This window comes from Hippichthys cyanospilos, chromosome 13 (genome assembly GCF_059441005.1).
Source record: "Hippichthys cyanospilos isolate Australia breed blue-spotted pipefish chromosome 13, RoL_Hcya_1.0, whole genome shotgun sequence".
NCBI lineage: Eukaryota > Metazoa > Chordata > Actinopteri > Syngnathiformes > Syngnathidae > Hippichthys > Hippichthys cyanospilos.
This window is the reverse complement of record NC_142381.1, coordinates 968,393-991,075: the sequence shown is the minus strand read 5'-3', so window position 1 is coordinate 991,075 and position 22,683 is coordinate 968,393. Positions and strand designations below refer to the sequence as shown.

At 45.7% G+C, this 22,683-nt stretch overlaps 2 protein-coding genes across 3 annotated transcripts in view; one reads left to right on the top strand and one right to left on the bottom strand.

Moving 5' to 3' along the window:
• The window catches only part of kdrl (kinase insert domain receptor like), a 34,482-nt gene extending 15,236 nt beyond the window's left edge, over positions 1-19,246 (top strand). For both annotated transcript variants that reach the window (XM_088431822.1, XM_088431821.1), the window contains exons 10-30: positions 1,061-1,217; positions 3,192-3,303; positions 6,033-6,141; positions 7,116-7,400; positions 8,011-8,157; positions 8,270-8,398; positions 8,784-8,890; positions 9,184-9,316; positions 9,398-9,502; positions 9,796-9,909; positions 10,187-10,275; positions 10,401-10,554; positions 11,707-11,804; positions 12,137-12,259; positions 12,749-12,860; positions 13,748-13,847; positions 13,915-14,020; positions 14,327-14,436; positions 14,974-15,052; positions 15,485-15,588; positions 16,685-19,246. In XM_088431822.1, coding sequence (XP_088287948.1) covers positions 1,061-1,217; positions 3,192-3,303; positions 6,033-6,141; positions 7,116-7,400; positions 8,011-8,157; positions 8,270-8,398; positions 8,784-8,890; positions 9,184-9,316; positions 9,398-9,502; positions 9,796-9,909; positions 10,187-10,275; positions 10,401-10,554; positions 11,707-11,804; positions 12,137-12,259; positions 12,749-12,860; positions 13,748-13,847; positions 13,915-14,020; positions 14,327-14,436; positions 14,974-15,052; positions 15,485-15,588; positions 16,685-16,868 — 2,657 coding nt within the window. In that variant the 3' untranslated portion in view covers positions 16,869-19,246. The remainder of the gene's footprint in view (positions 1-1,060; positions 1,218-3,191; positions 3,304-6,032; positions 6,142-7,115; positions 7,401-8,010; positions 8,158-8,269; positions 8,399-8,783; positions 8,891-9,183; positions 9,317-9,397; positions 9,503-9,795; positions 9,910-10,186; positions 10,276-10,400; positions 10,555-11,706; positions 11,805-12,136; positions 12,260-12,748; positions 12,861-13,747; positions 13,848-13,914; positions 14,021-14,326; positions 14,437-14,973; positions 15,053-15,484; positions 15,589-16,684) is intronic.
• The window catches only part of tex11 (testis expressed 11), a 50,149-nt gene extending 27,798 nt beyond the window's left edge, over positions 1-22,351 (bottom strand). Inside the window, exon 1 of the mRNA XM_088431741.1 lies at positions 22,203-22,351. The gene's annotated coding sequence lies outside the window, so the exon portion shown is untranslated. The remainder of the gene's footprint in view (positions 1-22,202) is intronic.
• Between the last annotated feature and the right edge of the window lie 332 nt (positions 22,352-22,683).

The window sequence follows — 22,683 nt, the reverse complement described above, 5'->3', positions numbered from 1 at the left end:
CTATATATGTTCCAATTTTGAAGCAATGGGGAAAAGGCGCAAAAAAAGAAAATGTGAGTTTTTGTAAAAGAAAACGCGATTTTATCAAATAAATCCAGAAAACAATATTTTTGAAGGTTTTTGTTTGCAATTTGATTAAAAACTGACATTGAATTGAATCATAATTATATTCTTTTAAACGCGACTCATCTTGTTCTCCAAACTGTGCACACAGATCTTAATTGAATCAGCTGGAGACACCACAACCTTTACACGATCCTCTCCGTTTTAGTTTTAGGGTGGAATCGGACGGCGGTTCGGGCCGCTCGCTTCTTTTCTTGAAAATAAGAACCTCGGCTAACACGATCTGCGACCGAATTGCGGTGCGGTGACTCCCTGGCCAAACGCGGCGTGCTTTTCGTCATTTATTATAAAAGACACCAAGGGAGACAAGTAAAGTGCGGTAAAGGAGAGCGCATACTTGGCGGCAGCCATAAAGATTGATGTTGCGCGTTCAAGCTGCGAGAAACGGCCAAAGGCAACAAGGTCCGAGGCGACGGCGGCCGGGACCTTTGTGCGTTGCCCATCAAAGAGCGTCCGCGAAATGGCGGCGGGGTCACGCTCTGACCCCGCCGCCCCGGGCTTGCCCGTCATCCTGCCATTCTTCCCCGCGGGACAAATGGTGTCAGTGGCACCTCGGTCACGGTTATCCATCATGGATGTCGCCGCTCATTAGAAAGACGTTATGAGGTTCCGCGGCGGGAGGGGCCGAGGCTGAGGAGGCGCGGCCAAACGCAGGGATCTCCCGATTTCTTAGACCGAAAAATCTGAGGGGGGTTCCCGTTGCATTTACAAAACAGATTCAACATGCAATAATAAATATTATAAATATTTATAAATTATTTATAAATTATTTATAAATTTTAAAAAGTGACTTTATTAAGTGTGATATGTTGTTGTATTTAAATGAATGTAAAAAGTTGACTTTTATTCAGAATCAACAATAAGAAAATAGATTTAGTGTCTTATTAATAAGTGTCAAATAAGAATGTTTCCAATCTCGTTTCCCTTACCGCGCCAGTGAAGCCAAGTATTTCCGAGTCGCAGTTTTCCCCGTTGGACGTCCAGCCGTACACGCTGGGCAAGCCGCAGCAGCTGACGTGCACGGCCTACGGCAGACCCGAGCCCACCATCACCTGGTTCTGGCAGCCCTGCCACCAAGACCCCGTCCTCAAACAGTGAGTGGCGTTTTGCTCGGTTTTGTTTTGTCTCTACGGTGAAGGCAAGCTTGTGTTTTTATAATAAGAATTGGTTAGATGAGAGATGGATATGACTACGAACGGATGGATGGATGACTAATGGAGGGGAGGATATGGATAAGAACTAGTTGGATGAGGGAAGGATATGGCTAATAACTGCATGTATGGATCGATGGATGGGCGGGATGGCTGGATATGGCTAATAGCTGGTTGGATGAGGGCTAATGTGGCAAATAACTGCATGGATGGATGGATGGCCGGTGGAAGAACGTGAGAAAAGTACATGGGAATAAAAGTTTGGACCCTGAAAAGACGCGTCATTACGTCTTTGGGATTGAATAGATCATTTTCATCAATAACTTGATACATCTCCGCCAGTGTTTATATAGTGTCAAATAAATGTTATCCAGCAGTCCTAGAAAAATCACTATTTCCTTATCACAAAGTATGGGATAAGTGGCGTAATGAAATCATTGGACGGATGGATAGACTTGAGAACAGCCACCTAGACAAAAATGCCTTTTCCACTTTATGCGGGGTGTCCCCCATTGGATGTAAAAAAAAAAAAAGAAAAAAAAAAAAAACCACAACACATCCCCAGAAAGATTCCAAAGAGGAAGCGGCGGGGCGATCGGCCAGCGCTTCTCGGCGTCGGATGAGCCAGCGTCGCTGAATAGCAGCCCGCCGGTGAACCCGCAAACAAGATGGACATTCCCCGAGAGCCCCGGCCCCCCCGTGACAGCGGGGGACCCGTCCCGCGCCACATCAGCAAAACAATGGGCCATTAGCCCGGGGTTATCGGGACTCGGCCGGGACCCTCGACAAAAACAAGTCATTCCCGCCAAGAAATGGACATTTCTTTGCGCGCGTAACGTCAGCTTGAAAAAGTTGCTTGCAATTTGAAAGTGGTGAACCTTGACCGTTCATTTTGCCATATTTACATCTCAAACAGCATCAAAATTGATGAAACTGTCTGCACATTAGGATATCTTAACCAATCGGGAGATGGAGTGGGCGTGTCCATCTTTGATTTTCAAGCCCGCGTTTGTTTCTTTTGTCTAACCCGGCAGCGGTCTCGTGATTAATTTTATTGCGAGCTCAACCACGCCCACGAGCCGGATTTTGTCAACCGCTAGCGTGAAGGATTCGGGGGGTGGGGGGGGTCGCCAGGTTGAGAAGTTATCAGCGGTCCCCCGTTGCCCGCCAAGGTCTACGCGCGGGCCTTATCTCCTCGGAGCAGATGGCGCCGGCGTTTCCCGTCGGAGGTGACGCACGGGCGGGCCCTTTCCTGCCGCTCGGCCCCCTTTCCTCCTCGGCCTGTCGTCTCATCAACTTGATTGTTTGCCACCGTGGGCGGCGAAGGGAGGGAGGGGCCAACCGAGTCAGCGAAGGACGCTCAAAAAACTGTTTGAGTATTTGTTCTCATCCTTCAGATCCATTGGGTCCAAAATAACCCACATTCTGCTACATACTTAACCCCGAAAGTCAACCTAATCTGTATGCGTTTGAGTAAAACGAAGCGGATTTGGGGTTGATCCCGAAATGTTGGGTCAAAGTGAAGAACCCATCAAACGTCCCGAAATTGGGTTTTGCGGGTTACCCCTTTCGACCCGAATTTGTGGGATCACCGAATAATCCAATAAATTGTCGGCCCCTTTTTTCATGGGGCACGTGGCTGAAAAAAACATTTTCAAAAGTTCCAAACTCCACTCGCGGCGTACTGAATCGTCTTAAGATGAACGTGAGGACCGGACCGGAGTCTCCGTGTGCAGTCCTTGCGCGGTGACAGGCGGGAGGCATTAGAATGAAATACACTGGCCTGAGTATTCATTCCATCTGGAATACAAACACATCTTCTAGCCTTCAAGGATTAACGCACGTACGCTTGTTTTTCTTCGTACCGCCAACGTGACACGCTCGGCGTTTTTACGGCCGTTGTCGCCTCTCCCGCAGATGCTTGCTCTACTCGGAGCCAACGCCGGTCAGCGTTATGGAAAAAACAAAAAGCGGCAACCGGATCCAGAGAATAAGTACCAAGACCGAATTGCTTCAAGGGAAGAATAAGGTAGGCTTTTTCTAATATTCTTTTTGGAGTTTCAATATCGAGACGATATCCGATGGCCGCGTCCGATCCGAGCGGGACTCTTCCGCGGGGAGCTCGTTAAAGTGCTATTCCTCATCTGAAAGCAATAAATCGTTTTGCGGTTGGCTTTCAATGAATGCCGCGCTGAACTCCCGCAAACTGTCAGCAGAACACATCAACAAGGCGCTTCTTCATTTATGCTCTTGGAATTTTTCATTCTTGGAGAAGCGCACCAGGAAAATGTCAGAAACATTTTCGTTTTAATTTTAGATGGAAGATGGGGCCCCAAAGCTGAAAAATATGATACTGTTTTTGAACTGACTACACGTTTTGTGTAAAAGCAAGAGTTAACGAGTTCCTCTTTTCTTGCGTGCTTCTTTTTTCTTTTGCGCTTTTCCTTGTGTGCTTCTTTTTTCTTGTGTGCTTTTTTTTTCTTACCGCCTAATAAACTGCAAGGGTGACAACTGAAACTAGTGCTATTGATATGACTTGATATCGATATTATTGATAATTATGACTTAATTTTTTTGGTGTAACGTTTAATATGTAAAAGGACCAAATCTATTGTAACACGCTCAAACTCACAATTTTGAACTTTTTTTGGCCTGCTTCTTTATTTTGTCTGGCCCAGAATGAATATTGTGTTTTATTTTCTTTTTTTTTTCCCAGTCAAGGTCCCAGAAAGAGGAAATTAGCAAGCATGAAATGTAGCCACATAGCATTCACGCTAGTAGCCTGTTTATGCTAACCCGATTCCAAGCCTTGGCCACATAATGACTCAAATAGTTTACAGAGCGATATAGCATTAATGCTAGTAGCATGTTTATGCTAACCCAATTCCAAGCCTTGGCCACATAATGACTCAAATAGTTTACGGAACGATATATCACTTAACTAAATACCTTGTTGGCAGTGGAAATTGTACTTTGAAACGATTGTTTACATTTCAGGCATGTTCATTTATACGCCATTCAGACAGACAACGTACTTATAGAAATGTGATACAGGTTGGAATGAGACGGGTTTTAATCAGATTGGCCTGAACAAATGACTGCGGCCCCTTCGGGCTAAAAGAGTTCAACTAATTCCATCAAGTAAACGCAAACGAGAGGGAGGGAAGAACTCAGGCCAAACCCGCTTCGCATCTTTTCACCTCAAATATAATCAAGAGCAGATTTGACCTCCTGCCGTGGGCCATACCATACAATCAACATTTAGGAAATTGACTGCGTTAAACTAGGACGCAAATTCAAGGGGTACGTGAGATTTGAATAGGTTTTTCGCAAAGTGCCGTTTGTTTTTCGAATGAAGAGCAAATGAAGTGGAACATGTTTGAGCAGCTTTAAGGCTTAATGTCATTATAGTCACTCTTATTCCTTTGTTTAGCTAAACATGGATGGGGTGAGCATTTTGCAAAACTTTGAATTGCTCGGCTTTAATGTTGTGATGAGACCAGTATAGTTTTCTTTTCAAATTAAGCGCAAATGTATTGGAACATTAAGCGACTTGTTGCCAATATGTGCTATAATGATTCCGCTGTGACAGGACCAGTAGATTTTTCTTTTCAAATTAAGAGCAATTAAACTGGAACATGAAGCAACTTGTTGCTGATATATACTATAGTGGCTCATTTGTAAAATGTCGTATGAATTGATTTTTGTTAAGTACGAATCTAAATCAACGCTTGCTAAATACGCCCAACAAATCGTCGCTGTTGTCGTTTAACACGCGGCTGCATTAAACCGGAACAGAACTTTTTTTCCTCCTCCAATTCTGACAGGGAAGCTTGTGTTGTCGGTTTTAGTGAGGGTGAAAATTGGAACCCCTTTTTTTCTATAGGCTAATAATAGTAAATGTAGCCATTTTCACAGGTCATCCGTTCTAATCTGCGGGCGTCATAAATAGCCCAGCCCCACTTGTTTACAAGTACCTGTGGCCCAAAGCGCCGCCTTTATGAGGGTGACCACTCGGGACTTTCAAAGGCCGGGGATTTGCCGGCAAATTCCTTCCTGTCACTCCACATAAATCGCGCCGGGTCGTGAATTGGACGCCCGTCGCGATGGGGGGGGGGGGGGGGGGGGGGGGGGGGGGGGCTCCCGCCAGGGAAAAAGGAAGTCAACTTTTTGCGCGTGGGTTACGTCATATCGCGTGAAACATGATTCACGGTCTGCTTGGAGGAATTTGGAAAAACGCATTGTACCGACAGCTCATTTTTAGATATATGTAAACACGCACGCACGGTAATATGAATGTTTTCCTGCAAAACATACCTGCTGATTAAAATGACCAAATCTGTCTTGTTACAGGCATTTTTTCATAGCTTTCTCATGGGCTGTCAAATTTGTTTTAGTGTGCAGGTCGCATGGAAGATAATCTACTCCAAAGTTTCCCAGACCAAATCAACCATGTTTATGTAATTTTAAAACAACTTTTAATCTATTATTATTATTTAATACTCTCCAAAAGAATACGAGCACAACATGGCTATTAATTATAAAACATTTACATGACTGTTAATCAAACAATTGTTTTTGCAATACTATTGAAAAAAAATTCGCTCAGTTTTATACTTTACAAAATCTTCTCACGGGCCGGATTAAACATGTTTGCGGGCCAAAACTGGCCCACGAGCCGTTGGTCTGACACCACAGTTTTTTGTTTTTCTTTAGTTTTTTTTCTTAAATACCTTAAATTGCCTTGTTCCCATTCAGACTTTGAGCACCCTGGTAATCGGCGAAGCCCACGTGTCGGGAAATTACTCCTGTTTGGCCCAAAACAAAGAAGGCAAAAGCATCTTGAGCATCCCTTTCTTTGTAAGCGGTAAGTGCTGCCCCCCCCCCTCACACACACACACACGCACACACCTTCTGTAAATACTCAATAATCTGGGATGGATACCAGATGATTTTCATGTATAATCTGAGCGGTAAATAATTCTAATAACATGGAAGGGGCGTGTTGAGTGTACGTTGTGCAATAAAGACACCAAGGGGGGGGAGGGGGGGGGGGTAATTGAAAGCACCTTCCCAAAAGCATATGGGGCGCCATAATGGCACATGTTTAAAAAAAAAAAAAAACAGCTATAAATAACTGCATTCTTTCTAGTGCATGGAGGTCATTGTTTTTATCCACGAGGGCTCGCCATAAGAATTGACATTTTATTTGCAAATGTTCCCGCCATTGTGACTCAACTCAAACGGGCGCAGAAAAAAAAAAGTGAGAGAGTCACAGATTAAATTTGGGGGTAAATGGGTGAATCCTCGCAAATTATTACAGCCTTCCCAAGAGGAATCCGACCAGTGATGGTGGAATGCCGCTTAAAAAAAAAAGGTCGGGGGGGGGCAAGAACAGCTGTCTTTTGTTACGGAACACAAAATGCTTCCCAGCGATGTGAATAAACAAAGCGAGCAGAGCCGGGGCCCCCCCGGGGCCAACGCAGAGCTTCCCTCGAATCGGCGGAGCGCCGCGGCCGCGCCGCCGTGCGCCAACGTGCTTCCAATTAGCCGTCATCAAACAGGAAATAACTCACATTCGACATTCCTGTCCCCGCTAAGCGTCTTTCACGCAATTCGCTACCTGGCCCTTCATCCGCCTCTTACGATTCTTCACTCATTCAATCCCAAAAACGGATTTTTACGTCACTTCCGAAATGATGAATACAAAAATAAATACCTGTTATTGAATTTCTAGACTCCTGAAAAAAGACCTAGAAAACGTCTCCAAATATATACTGATGAAATAATGACGACATTATGCTAGCAAATGAATTTGGTAAAGCATCCGTGCAACGGCAGATCACGGCGAGGCCCTCTCCATCGGGCCCGGGTCGGCGGTGGAGAGGGAGGACGTGACGCTGACCTGCCGGGCCGCCCGCTACCTGTACACGGACCTGCAGTGGCTGGATCCCCGCAACGGGAGCGTGGCCTCAAACGCGTCCCGTCTCCGGCTGGAGCGCTACTCCGCCGTCGCGTCTCTCCGATTGGCCAACGTCAGCGAGGGCGGCGCCGCCGGTTACAAGTGCCGGGCCGTCAAGCTGCACAATCGGATTGAGGTCAAGATGGCCGCTTTGAAGATCATCCGTAAGTATCGTGCACTCGTCCCACCGGTTTGGCCGCGTGCAAGTATCGATAAACCGATACTGCTCCAGAGGGGCGGGGCTCTTTGCCTCTCCAGCCCGTCAGATTACCGTTTTTGGCTCTACGATTCCGTTCGTCAACTTAGAATTGGAATTGTGCCTTTTTTTTTTTTAATATCAATTTTGGAACATTTTAAATCAATTTTCAATCATGGTAAATGAGTTCCCCGATTCTTTTGTGAATTGTTTTTTTGGCACCCCCTAGTCTATATTGTATCAATAGATTTTGATAGAATTGATATCTGTGCGGGTACCAAAGAGTCTGTATCGATCAAGTATGGATACAATTGATGCTAACTTAAGACTTGAAATCAATTCTGAATCCTGGTAAATGAGAATCCCGATTCTATTGTGAATCGCTTTTTTTGGGCACGCCCCTACCAGTCGATATTGTGTCGATACCAGTCGTTATCAGTACCCTCTGGTTATCAAACAGCATCAGTTCATGCACTGATATAATTGAGTCTGTATCGGCATCATGGATAACCGCCTTTAAGTCTGACACGGTAAAGTGTACAAATGTGATCATTCAACGTGTTTTTTGTGTCATTCAGCGAGAACGCAGCCGTGGCTGAGTCAAAATCTCAGCGACCAGGTTGTGAACAGCAGCAGCACCCTGAAGCTGAGCTGCCTGGCGCAGGGGGTCCCTACCCCCAACATCACGTGGTACAAAAACGCAGTTCTACTGGAGGAAGGCCCGGGTAAATGATGACGTCCTTGTCTGGCCTTAGCATAGCAATCATAAGCGTCGAACTGCCGTTTTTTACTGTCTCATGAAGTTTCATGAAGCACCTGTGTGATTTGTGTTTGCAGGAATCACTTTGAGCAAGGGCGGCGAGCTGACCATCGAGAGGGTGAAGAAGGACGACGAGGGTCTCTACGAGTGCGTGGCCGGCAACAGCGAGGGCGTGGTCAAGACGGCCGCTGCGCTCACCGTGCTCGGTAACCTTTCCCGGGCTTACTCGTGACAAAACGCCTTGTGTGCCGCTGAACAAAAGGCTTGGGGTTGAAAGGAAAAACGCATTCATATTTGATGAGGTCCCGACCCTTTCGAAGTCAGCCCAACCTGGGCCGGGTTAGTTCAAAATCCCCGGACACCAAGGGGTCCGTTGTGGTCTTTTGGCATGTGGACGGTGCTGTAAAAATGAAGGTGTTTTGACCCTAAAATTAAGGGTGTGTCCTATACTTGGGGAATTCCATTCAAGTTATAGAGCCGCTGAAGTTGTGATCTGTGTGTGTGTGTGTGCGTGTGTGTGCGTGTGTGTGTGTGTGTGTGTGTGTGTGTGTGTGTGTGTGTGTGTGTGTGTGTGTGTGTGTGTGTGTGCAGGGGAGGAAGGGAAGCCAAACGTGGAAGTGATCATTTTGGTGTGCACCGGAGCCGCCGCCACCTTCCTCTGGCTCATGCTCATCCTCTTCATACGCAAGCTCAGGAAGGTCAGACGCTACAGACGACTTTTCACGCTAACCACTTTTTTTGTCACGCTTGCTATCTTTTTTTCTAACTGCTGTTTTTCGAAACGCGCCGCATTCTACGGGGTGGCCAGGTGGTCCAAACCCCTCGATGCATCGTTAGGGTTTCTTGAAATTCATTTTTACAGATAAATACAAATGTACATATGCACTTGATATAAATACGTGGGAGGGAGCAAGGGGTCTAAGAAAACCGCATGCATGTAAAAATGGCCACCCTCTAGCTCCGCCCCTAAAACGGTTGTCGATCCACGCAGCAAGAGCCGGCGCACTACAAAATGGGCCCGTCCATCATCATCGACCCCGACGAGTGTCCCCTGGACGAGCAGAGCGAGCTCCTCCAGTACGACGGCAGCAAATGGGAGTTCCCCCGAGATCGCCTGCGTTTAGGTGGGCGCTGCGCTAAACGGCGGCGAGACGTCATGCCGCGCGGGCCGCCTGGCGCGCTAAACCTCCTTCTCCCGCGAGCAGGCAAAACTTTGGGACACGGCGCCTTCGGGAAAGTGGTGGAGGCCTCCGCCTTCGGGATCGACAAACTCTCCACTTGCAAGACGGTGGCCGTCAAGATGCTGAAAGGTTTGCGCTGCTTTGTCTTGGCGAGGCCCCCGTGGCCCCTATTATGAATTCCTATTAAAATAATTGCCCTATTTCTGGTTTTATTGCCTACTATCGTCTACTTTATCATTTGCTCTATTGCGTGGAATGTAAGTCTGCTCGGGAAAGTGAACAGAATAAGAATTTCAATGTGTGACGTTACTATGCATATGAGAATAAATTTTTTTATCAAATGAGGCTCATGAAAGGTAGCGGAGCCCCGATAAAACTTAAGCTTTTGACGTGCGATATTCTGAAGGTGGCTTTCCCTGCAGGGGGCGCCACATCCAACGAGCGCAAGGCGCTGATGTCGGAGCTGAAGATCCTCATTCACATCGGCCACCACCTCAACGTGGTCAACCTGCTGGGCGCCTGCACCAAGCCGGGAGGTCAGCCGAACACGCTTGACGTTTACCAGACCCTTACAATAACTCAAGGCCGCTAATGTCAGATTTGATATATATTCGTGTAAAAGGGCGTCTGAAAATAGCTGATACCCAAAGACGTCATTATGTGTCTTTACAGGGCCCAGAAATTCAAAGCTCATTAAGTTTTCTTTCAAATATTAAGGGGCGGTGTGAAAATAGCCGGCAGAGAATGAGTTGATATGCTAACATGTACTGCGAACCGTCGCAGACGAGCTAAGGAAATGCGTGCTCCCAACAGGGCCCTTGATGATGATCGTGGAGTTCTGCAAGTACGGCAACCTGTCCAACTATTTAAGAGGCAAGAGAGACGACTTTGTGGTTTACAAGGTGAGTCCGGCGCTCCGCCCGGCGCTCCGCCCGGCGCTCCGCCCGGCGCTCCGCCCGGCGCTCCGCCCGGCGCTCCGCCCGGCGGCAAACGGGTCCTTTCGGCACAGCGCGCCTTTGCCTTTCAGTGTCCGGACGGCAAGGTGATGGCGTCGGGAACGGCGTGCGAGCTGAGCGAGTTGATGAAGCGGCGCCTGGAGAGCGTGGCCAGCACGGGGAGCTCGGCCAGCTCCGGGTTCATCGAGGATAAGAGCTACTGCGATTCCGAGGAAGAGGAAGAAGGTAACGGCGACTCGTCCCTGCGTTAGCGTAGCATTTTATTTGACTCAGCCTGCTTTCAGTAGATATTTTTTTCAGTTTTTTTAAATATATACAAAGATCCTTAGATTTAAATTAATAGTGTGAGAGAGAATGTGTGTGTCTTATTTTTCTCCCTTCTGATTGGTTTCAAAAACTAGAACTAGCAAAAGATGTACGCAGCTAGCCACGCCCCCCCTTCCGCTTGTTTGTCCGCTTGAGTGCCCCCCTCCCAAGTCCACCTTCCTCCCAGCGCGGCGCAAACACACCCCCTCTAATTGTTTTGTCCGATGGGACGTTTCCACCTCCTGTCGGGCGCTACAATCAGTGCAGCGGGCGGCCGGCGTGGCCCCGCCGCTTGCGGGGGCGTCTTGCTTTCCTGTGCCGACCCGCTTTCTTTCTCTCCCGCGTCACACGTCTGGTTTCGGAGCTGTTATTTTGCTTTGATGAATTGTTTCTTCAGGTGGGGTTTCTTCTGAGTGACCCCCTCCCCCCCATACTTGCACCCGCCAACCCCGAGGAAACGTTTCACTTGACCCATTGTGATTTATTCTTCTACTTATAAATGATATCCGAAAGGCGACCTACTTGGGATGCCCCCCCGCCCCGCCCCGCCCCGCCCCGCCCACCCCTTCCTCATACTACAGTACAGTACACTATATGTATGCAGCACATAGACAATATGGGGATGGGAATGGAAATTTGAATTTGTTTCCAAAAAAAAAAGTCTTTGCTCAATCTTGCTCAGAACTCCGACCAATCAAGGCTTAACTTGTGAATATCACATGTGGCGCAAATTCAAGTCCATTTTAAAATCATGGCGCCCCACATTATAAGGCGCACAGAATAGAAGCTACAGTAGTGGCAGAGCTTGCGTTTTGCAGCCACTATTTTTTTTTTTTATATATATATATTTGAAAGAGGGCAAACTCTGGAATCAGGTTGAACCCCTCCTAAAATTAGAAAAAAAAAGTGCTGTACATCTTGGTTTGAATGAGTGTCCAGCACTTGTGGAACACGAGCTTTTGAATAGACTAACACAATAACGTCTCCAAGACGTCAACATCGGAATTATTGTTTTCCTAGGAAAAATGTCTTTGACGGGATAACTTTATTTCTCCTTGTTTGTTATTGCAGAATCAGAGGATTTATACAAGCGAGTTTTAACTTTGGAAGATTTGATCTGCTACAGCTTCCAAGTGGCGAAGGGCATGGAGTTCTTGGCCTCTCGCAAGGTATTCCAAATCACCTCGTCATGTGTTGCGTAACCGCAAAAACAATTGTCCGCTTTTATGAAACGACCATCTTGTTTTGATTCGCATTTGTGACTGATTAAAAGTCCAAACTTGAACGTTTTTTTTCTCCGCGCTGCACCTGCTTTTTTTTTTTTTTTTTTTTTTTGCAAGTGGCTGCCACTGATTTAGAAAGGCAGCCATTGTTGCAAATCATCTCTTGCAGAGTTTTCTTGAGACGGGATATGGCAAGACATCATGTTCTTTCGTACAACCGCTGACAGTTTCAGCATGTGTTAATTTTTGAGCTTCTTTTTTGTTTTGTTTTTTCTCAGTGCATCCATCGGGATTTGGCGGCTCGAAATATCCTGCTTTCCGAGAACAACGTGGTGAAGATTTGCGATTTCGGGCTGGCCAGGGACATCTACAAGGACCCCGACTACGTGCGCAAAGGAGATGTGAGTCCCATCACGATATTTGATACTTTCCGCAGTGAAATATTTGCAACGTTTGGCACGTTTAATTTCATATTGAATATGAGTTTTATGCCAGCGATCTTTCTAAGCGGGGAGTGAAAGGTCTTGTTTACTGAAGTCGCACCTCTCACGCGGGGCTGCCTCGCTCCCTTCATGACGTCGTTCAGTGAGAAAACGCTCGTGCCCGTCTGAGAAAAATACAAAGTGTGCGGGAGGCCCTGTTTTCGCTGCTTTTAAATAAATCAAATGGAACAATATATGCGGCATATAATAAATGAAAAAAAACGCCCAAAGAAAAACAGTAAATGAAAAACTAAACACTAATATAAGTAGCAAAATCAAACTTCAAAAATATGAATAGAAAATGTAATGATGAAACACAGAAGTGAAACAATTTATAATAGCAAGATGACCTTTAAGATGACCTTTAAAATGACCGCGATCATTGGTTTTTTTTTTGCGCTTTTGCAGGCCCGGCTGCCGTTGAAGTGGATGGCTCCCGAGGCCATTTTCGACAAGGTCTACACCACTCAGAGCGACGTCTGGTCCTTTGGCGTTCTCATGTGGGAGATCTTCTCTTTAGGTAGCTACCGCCGCCATGGCATTTCATCCCTTTTCACTCAGACCAAATGTAGCCAGACTTTTGCAGGTTAAAGTCAAATATTTGATTGAAGCAAGTACACCGATACCAAGTAGCAATACTCATAACGCTTCTGATTACAAGTCAGTGCTTCGGTGTAAGCCTGGCAAACGTCAACGTTTCTATAGGAGGACTCAACGGTAAAGCACACAAAAAAAACCAAGAAAAAGCAACGCATTTCTCCGTTTTGATTGAAAACCTGCGAGCGGACGGTCGTCAAAAGGCGACGGCCTCTCTCGCGATCGGAAACATGCGCGCATCTGGCCAGCGTTAGTCGGACAAATAAATCTTGAAAACAAGGATTGAAAACGAGCAGGGGCGTCATTAACGCGGCGATCGAGCGCGGCGAGAAAATCAAAGGCCTTTCCATCCAGCGCTCGGAAAATGTTGAAAAGTAGGTCAAGTACATATCTGAGCTGGGCTGCAATCACAGCTGCAGAATTTCATTTTCAAAAAGCGGAACTAAGCAAAACTCTTATTTCCCATTCATCCGGATTCGGCACTTTTGCGATTGCGAAACGTGAGATGGCGCTGACATTTCAAGCGACAGGAACAGTGCGTTTGTCTTTTCAAATTAAGGGCAAATTAAATGGAACATGAATCAACTCCTTGCTGAATTGTGTTTGAGTCATTACTTTGCAAAACCTTGTAATCTACTTAATGCTGTTTAATACCATCACAGGAACGGGACATGTTTCTTTTCAAACTAAAAGCAAATGAATTAGAACATCAACTTATTGATGAACCGTTCAGTTTTTGTAGCGCATTTGCGAAGCACTGCACTAGAAGGATATGAAATAAATGCTCGCGTGTTTTCCGGCCTGGCGCAGGTGCGTCGCCGTACCCCGGCGTCCAAATCGACGAAGAGTTTTGCTGCCGACTGAAAGAAGGCACCAGGATGAGAGCGCCCGAGTACGCTTCGTCAGAAATGTGAGTCCTGGTTCCCGGTTCCGAGCCTGCCGCGCGTTGTTAGCGAGCTGACGTTTGCGCGTGGCAGATACGAGACCATGCTGGCGTGCTGGCGGGGGGAAGCCCAGGAGCGGCCGACTTTCACCGAGCTGGTGGAGCAGTTGGGGGACCTCCTTCAGGCCAGCGTGCAGCAGGTACGCAAAAAAAAAAAAGTACTACGACTAATAATAAGCTTTCAAAACGATGGCATCGTTCACCTGTTAGCAATATGTTGCCACCGTCTGCTGTTGTAACCATCAAAATGTTTAAACGCCCTCCGCCAAAAACCAAGTTTGGTGATGGTGTGAAGAGAAAAAGTCAGAGCATATATGGAAAGCTTTCATTGGGGTTAGCGTGAACCTTTGATTTAGTAGCCGTGAGCCGCTTTGCTTTGGCCGCGCTCCGCCGAGACGGAGAAAAAGATGGAGGCAGACCTTTTGTGTTTTGTGTTGCCAACTCAGGGGGGGAAACACTACATCCCCATCAACACCGCCCTGCTGGCCAAAGTGGGGGAGTTGACGGAAGAGACGCCCACGCCGCCCCTATCGCAGCGCCGCTCGGGCGCCGCCTGGTAAGACGGGAACCCGGCATTTGCGCTACCGACGTCAGTCATATTTAAAAAATACAAAATACAATTTCAATGGAGGCAAAATCGAAACGCATGAATTCAGCTCAACGGGATAAGGAATAGGACGTTAACACCGAAATCAAACGGCGAATGATATTATGACTCGGCAACTAATTATTCAATAAGCACTTTTGATTATCCGTTACCGTAAAATATAGGAGACGCCCGTAATTTTAGGGTCAAAAACATATGGGCTGGGAGGCATTTCCAAAAGACGTTCTGCCCCCGGTTCTGCCGCGGAGATTTATGTGGCTTGGCGCCATCTTTCTCGAAGCTCTCGGCCTTTCACGTATGTTTTCCGGACGGCGTGATGACAAGCGGCGATGAACCAAAGGGTTCCCTGGGCGTTTAGTCGTTTGGCGGGCGGGATGGCGCGCGTTCAGCACATTGTTGCTGAAAGTCGTGAGGTTGCGGCGCTTTTATTGCCACGTGGCCAAACGCCAAAGACCAAACTTTCCTGGAAAACTTTCTGTGCTTCAGGAACATCAAGATCAGACCGGCCAGCGTCAAAACCTTCGACCGGGTCACGCCGGGCGGGGACGTCCGTCACGCAAACCAGGTCGGCAAAGGCGCGTGCGTGCGTGCGTGGGTGTGTGGATGGGTACGGCTAACTATTGGTTGGGTGTGGCTCATAGATGGATATGGCTAATTGCTTGGATGAGGGATGGATATGGCTAATAACTAGCTTGAATATGGCCAATAACTACATGGATGGATGGAACATGGCTAATTGCTGGTTGGCTGAGAGATGGACGTAGCTAATAACTGCATGCATGCATGCATGCATGCATGGATGGATGGATGGATGGATGGATGGAAAATTAGCAAGCTAGCTAGGTAGCTATTTAGCTAAACAGATAGATGGCTATTAACTAGTCGGATAAAGGATGATACGGCGAATAACGGCATGCACGGAGGGATAGATGGTTTTCACGCCATTTTTCAAAGGTGTTGAAACGCGTGCGTGTGTTTGCGCGTCCACGTTGAGCAGGGCGTGCAGTGTGACAGCGGGATGGGCCTCTCGCCCGACAACATCAACGCCCTGAAGAAGCTGGAGTCGCTGGCCGGACGACCTCTCAGCATCATGGCCCTGGCGTACGTACACATCTCACACACACAAACATATACACACACCCGCACAGCAAGTGGCAACCAATACTACTGTAAATTTTACTTAGTCATATCAGTGAGGACAACAAATTGGATTCAAAATGAAGCTTTTAAATCCAGGCATGCTGCCAAGGGTCTTTCTGAGACCTTAGAGTTTTCTTACTACACTCCTCTCCCCCCGTTGGTGGCCTCCTTTTGTTCAAGAGGAGTCTGCCGATTGGTCACTGGCACGGCATGCCCAAATTTATCATCATCATCGTCGTTGAAATATGAGGGGAAATTGTGGCGAGTTGCCATGCCCCCCCCCCCCCGCCAAGCCGTGACCCTTTGACTGCTGTGGGAAGCGATGCCGCTGACAATTAGTCATCAAGTGAAGCGGGAAGGCGCGCAGGCCTTTTGTTTAAAAATAGCCTTTGAGAATACTTGTAGACGATGTTCTCTTTTGAAAGGCTGTTTCAAATTAATTTCACTCTACAGCCAAAAGCATCTTGTCATTAAAATTTCCTGTCAATTTCCTAATTTGTTCCATGGTACAACTTGCTACCCAAATAAGACACACTTTTTTTTTTTCCAAAAACGAATGCCGAAAGTATGAGTGTGTCCTATAAACAGTGACTTCAATTAGAATTGTTTTTTCTTTGACACCATTTAAGGATTTTTTTTTCTTTGACACCATTTAAGGAAGATTGATCCGTCAGCCACATAAGCAGAGTTTGAGGCACCGATGTTCCTTTTCATATGGGCCGCATTTTTACTCACGAAAGTTACTGGAACGCTACAAACTCGTGGGCGGACGTCGGTTGGCCGCTAGCAACTAGCGCCTTTTGCGGATAACGGCGGTTCGTGTTAGCTGAGGCTCTTACGCCATTATTTTCAATCAAAGAAGCGAGCCGCCTGAACCGAGGTCCGAGGCCAAACAAAATATGAAGCAAGACGGTAACTTAGAAAATACCAATTTTGTGCCACAAAATCCCCCCGAATCCTTTGGGTCCCGCCCCGCCAGTTGACTACCGGCGCATGCTAGCATGGAAGGCCAGGCTAGCCAGGGCGCGCACTAACCGCTTGCGCGGCCCGTTTGCAGCATGAAGGCCATGAGCAAGAGCAAGGAGTCGGTCCCGAGCGAGGCCGACAAGGACAAGTACCCGTCCGCCGTCCCGGCGCCGGACCTGGCTCTGGACGACTCGGCCCTGGACGCCGAGCTGGAATGTCACAGCCCGCCGCCCGACTACAACTACGTGGTGCGCTACTCCACGCCGCCCGTCTAAGCGCCCGGGGCCAGCGCAACAACTGTGAAACGCGGCGGGACGACCGCGCGGGGCTCGGACTTTTTGGAAAAGTGAAAAGTGCCTCAGGTATTTGCGCGGGCTCTCTTTCGTACTGTGAAACGGCGCCGCAAAGCCCAGCAAAATGGAAACATGTCACGCTTTTGCTTTTCACCATTCGCGCGTGTCTTCGTGAGACGCCCGGGACTCATTTCAATCCCTTTGAGCATCGCCGCAGTAAGAATGATTTGTGTTGCCGCTGTGAGCTCTTCACCTCACCTCAACATAGTTCCTCGCCACCAAGCTGCCTCAAAAATAGTGAACAGAATCCCAATGCATCGCCGTATTTGAATACACACAAATTTGATTTTTGAACATCATTGCAACTAGATACGCTTGCACAAGTACACGGTATGAAATTTTGACTTAACGAGCTGTCCGAGAAACGTAAAATGCAATTGACCGACAGGGGGAGACAGACGGTGACTTTGGCCGTGCCCCAAACAAAGGGCGTGGCTCAAGTCTGGAAAAAAATCCCCGCACATGCGCCAATGTTAAAGTGCACATCAAATATGAGCTCACCATCAACACTTTCTCTTACTACATCAATTGCTCAGGTTAGCTCATTGAGCCACAGGTTTAGCTTTAAACGTACACAGGAACCGATAAAACAGCGTTGTCCAAACTAAGGCCCGGGGTCCATTTGCGGCCCGCCATCCATTTTCTGTGGCCCGTGACATATACTGTACTTAAAAATGAGAAAAGTGAAAAAAAAATAGCGAGTAAAAAAACTACATGCCACTTCTACTAATGTTTTTTTTTCTAAATACACATACTATTTATAACTAAAATAATAGGCCGTTTCATAAAACTATTTTAAACCACATTTAACAGAAAGATGTTATGTAACAGGAGAATACAAACATTAGAAAGTTGTTGGATTGATTTGTACTAAATTAAATTCCCATGAAAAAAATGTTTGAACGCCCCCTTTTTGTAACCAAACAATGAAGATGTCCAAACTGTGGCCTGGGGGCCATTCTGCGGCCAGCCTTCCGCGTTCTAGCGGCCCGCGACAGACACTAAAATGACATTTTGACAGGACCCACAATTAAAAACTGAAAAATTTCTACCGTCATAGCCTCTGCCGTAACAGTTTTTTTTAAATAACTACATTATATTAACGATGCATAAGGGCTTGCTTGATTTTTACATTGTTGAAGTCATTTAAAAAAAAAAAAAAAAAAGTAAAAATGTGGTTCTTACGTCTTTAAATGTTTTCGTTTGCGGCCCTCCGAGAAGAAGTTTGGACAGCCCTGAATTAGGATATTACAGGAAGCTTTTTTTTTCTTTTTTTTTAACATGAAAGATGTATTTATTTCAATTGTAAACACTGTCAAGGAGGATGTTTATGTATGTGCGTGTGCGGTGTGAGATGTGATGTTGAAAGCAAAACTGCTGTGGGTTGGGCCGCTTTGGCGGCGGCGCCGGTGCTAAGCAACGCTTGCAGGGCGGGCGTTACGCACGTTTGCATTTTTAGCCCTTACGTCCGCTTTTGGACATTTCCAAAAGTAGTCAAAAATTGCATCAAACGGGATGATTTTGAAGTCCCGCGATGTTCCCCCACGGGAAAAACTTTTTGTTGCCGTGGCTGCCCAAACTGTGGCTTGGGGGCCATTTGCGGCCCGCCGTCCAATTTTTTGAGTGAAAAATCAATAATAATTTCATGACCTTTCACAGAAGCCCTTAACATTGATTTTTTTTTTTTTAATAACTGACAAAAGTGCTTAATTGTAGGTACTAAAGTACCAAAAACTATTGCTTAGTTTATTAAGTATTAAATTTCTCTCCAATTTTGACAGCTAGGTGGAAGTCTTGTTTTTTTTTCCTCAGTGCAACATTAAGCCACGCCCACTTTGCCCCCTACCGACCCCCCCCCCCCCCACACACACACAAAAAAACGGATTTGAAATAGTAAAATGCAAATGATGTGGATTTTTCTTTTGTATTGTTACACAAAGAGGAAAGGATGATGCACTGATACTTTAATTTCAAATGTATGTTTTTCATATTCCAAATGTATGTGGTATTTTGTATTCATCATATGTGTCTCGCATTTAACATCTAACTCCTTCATTAGCCGTGTTTATTCAAAATATGTTGTCAAATTCCAGTGGACCAAAATGTCTGTTTCGATGCAGCTTATCTGGAATATTTTTATTTCATTTTATTTTTTTAATGTATTTTATAACCTGCAGCAGTTAAAAACAAAAAAATGTGTAGTTTGTCATTCACCTGCAATCTTGTTTTATTAATATTTCCCAACACTGTTGCTGCGCATATAAAGTGAATAAATACAGATTTATATATTTATACTTGAATTGTTTCCTGTTTTTCTTCTTCATTTTAATCCACCATTTTACAGATTTACAAATTATTTGAATGTATTTTTTTTGAAAGGATGTCTCATAATTTACAATTTGAGGTGTCCAAGGGAGACGGGTCAACAAGTAATCAGATTACTGAAATGAATCCAGCAAAAGCAAGAAATGAAAAACTTGAAATGATTTATGATTGATAGTAATGTTAATGCTTGATTATTGATCGTAACGTTGTGGATTACCACATTTTACATGACAAAAGAAAAGACGCATTGTTCTTCTCATTAATGTTCAACATATTCAAAGTGAGCATTGGATTTATTTTAAGTTACAGCAAAACAAATTTGCTGCTACCGGCGGAAACCCTGTGAAAGGCTCACATTTTCCAGTGCATTTTTCCTTAATTTAAAAAGAAAATGTATTGTTCTTCTCGCTAATGCTCAATATACAGGGAGTGGACATTAAATTTATTTTAAGTTGCATAAAAAACAGATTTGAAACCGTGTGAAGCAATCACATACTTCATATGCTTTCAATTTTGAAAAGAAACATGCATAGTTCCTATCAGTAATGTTGAATGGAGTAAAAGTGGCCATTGAATTTAGTCAAAGCGGAATCAAAAACAGATTTGCCGCTAGCAGCAGAAATCCTGATAAACGTATGTCCCCGTGACTGCCTCATGGGGCACTTGCACCCCCAATTTTTCAAAAAATGAAAAACTCTTTTATGACTAATAGCAACGTTAATGCGTGACGATGAATAGTGATGTTGTGCTTGTGCTATTTCAGACATTATTACCAAAGAACACATTTGAAGTTGTTGTTTTAAAGTGCTATAAACTACACGTTTTGTTTTGGGTTTTTTTGGTCCGGCCCCCTTGGGAATAAATTTTCCTCCGCGCGGCCCGCAAGCTTAAACGAGTTTGACAGCCCCGCTCTAATATATTTGTATAAAGTATGTCAGTCAACTTTTGGCGGCCATTTTGAACTTTTCTGTGGAAAAGTCAACTATTTAAATGCAAGGCCCATCCCACATTGTATTCCTGACGAGGCGGGAGGCGGCGCCATTTCCTGCTCAAACCTTGAGCTTCCTGTGGATTCACGTTTTGACGGGGAAGGCGCGACGGCGCTTCCCGCTCGGCCGAGGTGTCGGAAGCGTGTCTGTTCTCCGGAACGGAGGAAGGAACCGGCGATCGTCGGCGTCCGACTCGAGGACGCCACGCATCAGGCTCCGTCGGAGGGAAACCGCTTCGGACATCTAAACGATATTCTTCATCCGGCTTAAGCTAATGATACGGACGCACGCTTTGGCAAGCTAATAGGGAAACCGCCGTATTTTCCGCACTATAAGGCACGCTAAAATAAAGTTCATTTATCAAATTTGAGTGACTCGTGTGATTGTTTATATTCCTTTTAGTGCAGCTTCATCTAGTGGATGCATAACGCAAGCCCGGACACTACAGTAGCTTCTATTCTATTCGCCTTATAATGCGGTGCGCCTTACATATGAAAAGTTTGAAAATATGCCATTCGTTGAAGGTGCGACTTATGATCCGGTGCCCCTTACAGTGCAGAAAACACGGTAAATGTCTAGATGCTTAAGGTACATAAATATATCCTTGGCATCTGACGTGTTTTGAATAATTGTTGTAGCAGTTGTCAATGAGTGCAAATGACTTATTTACAGGGATACTGTTACTCGTTGAGAGGAAACTGCATTTTTTTCCTCTTTGTAGAGCGTTGCAGGAGGCTCCTTGAGCATGATCCGTGCCATGCAAACAAACAAGGGAAGGATGTTGCTGGGGGAAAGGAGGTCAATTGCCACTGTCATGTTTTTTTCATTTGGCAACAAGCACAACAGGCCGGTGTTGGCAACAGTACTTTTCCGTGATGAGGGGCATCCTTTTTACCTTTCCTGTCTTAAGCTCCAACTCCTTTCCCGATGACGAAGTCGACAAGCGGGCGGCGGGATATCCCAAGAGCGCAATCATCTGCTATCATTCTCCCGTAAACGCTCATCCGGCCCCATTTACGGCAACGCCGGGTTCCGCTGAAGCCTGAAATATGGCAAAGGCCATATTTTACGCCCTCCGCGCCGCATGGCGTACGGTGTCAAAACTCATTGCCTTTTTTCAAATATTTTTTGAATCCATTTGTAAAAAGTTTGCGTACAGGCGGACTTTCATAAGCAATGGTTGATCCGCCATGTTGTCCATCGGTAAAGAAATTCCGAAAGGTATGAGTTGCGGAAACTCGGACGCGTCGAGCTTAAACCAAGCTTAACACTTGAAGACAGTATAAAAGTAATAAAGATGAAAGATGGATGAAGCAAAGTGAGATTGATGCAGGTATGAAAATCAATGCGTAGTGTAGATTTGGCAATTTCCGTTTCTCAACGTTGGATGGTTTTGTGATTGTAGTTTGCTGCCATCTTGTGGCACCTACAGGCCATAAAAAAATAAAACAAAAAACCTTTGAAAGGCGCTTGCTCAACGTTGCATATTTTTGTCGGCGAACATTACAGTTAGCATTATGAATGAGTACATGTTGTGAAAGTGAGCCAAGTGTTCGCAAATTGCTGAAATTCCTGAAAATCTATTTTGGGCTCGACTCAATGAGTGGGAAGAGGATGCGCCAAAAGCGCCATGTGTCTTGCGTTTGCCTTGTGCGTCGCTCTAAAAATAGAAACAGATGTTCCGGCAGCGCAGCGCAACATCCGCCGCAGTTACGCAACCTACGCCCCCTTTATGTGCAACAATGGGAAAAATGCGATAATAGCAACAAGTGATTGCCTTGTATAGTTATATATTTACCAAATTGAACTAGCAATATTTGTGATGTCATCCACCCTTCGATGACACGCCGCATTGCAAAATATCGCTCAGCACCGATGCTCGATCACAAACAAGAAGCATTGGCAAGTCTTGCAAAACAAACAAAACAAAACTCAGACTCACCAGAGTTGTTCACGTTCACCTGCTTTTGCTCCAAATTCGCCCAAAACTCCGTTTCCACGCTTCAACAGCCTCGTGAAGTCCACTTTCTCGAAAATCAAACATTTTGGTCCTCTTCTGCTCAATCACCTGCACACCATTAGGAGTTCACTAGCTCTCGGCAGCCAATCGGTGAACAGAAAAATGATGACGCATGAAAAACGTGAATGGCTTGGATTTCTTAATTGACTTGATAGTGGCAAAATAGGCTGTTATTAATTTTGGATTATGAATTTTTAACTCGACAAAGTGTTTATTTCTCGTAAAGATTGAGGATTCGTTTATTACATTCATATTTCAATGCAATGCGGGTCCATGCATTTGTGAATTTCATGGCGTGATCAGTATTCATTGTGTATGTTGTTTTGACTTAGCTTTTTTGTGCAAGTTAATTGCGGTATTATCCAAGCACAATTTTATTTTCCGGTTTTTATCATACGCTGTC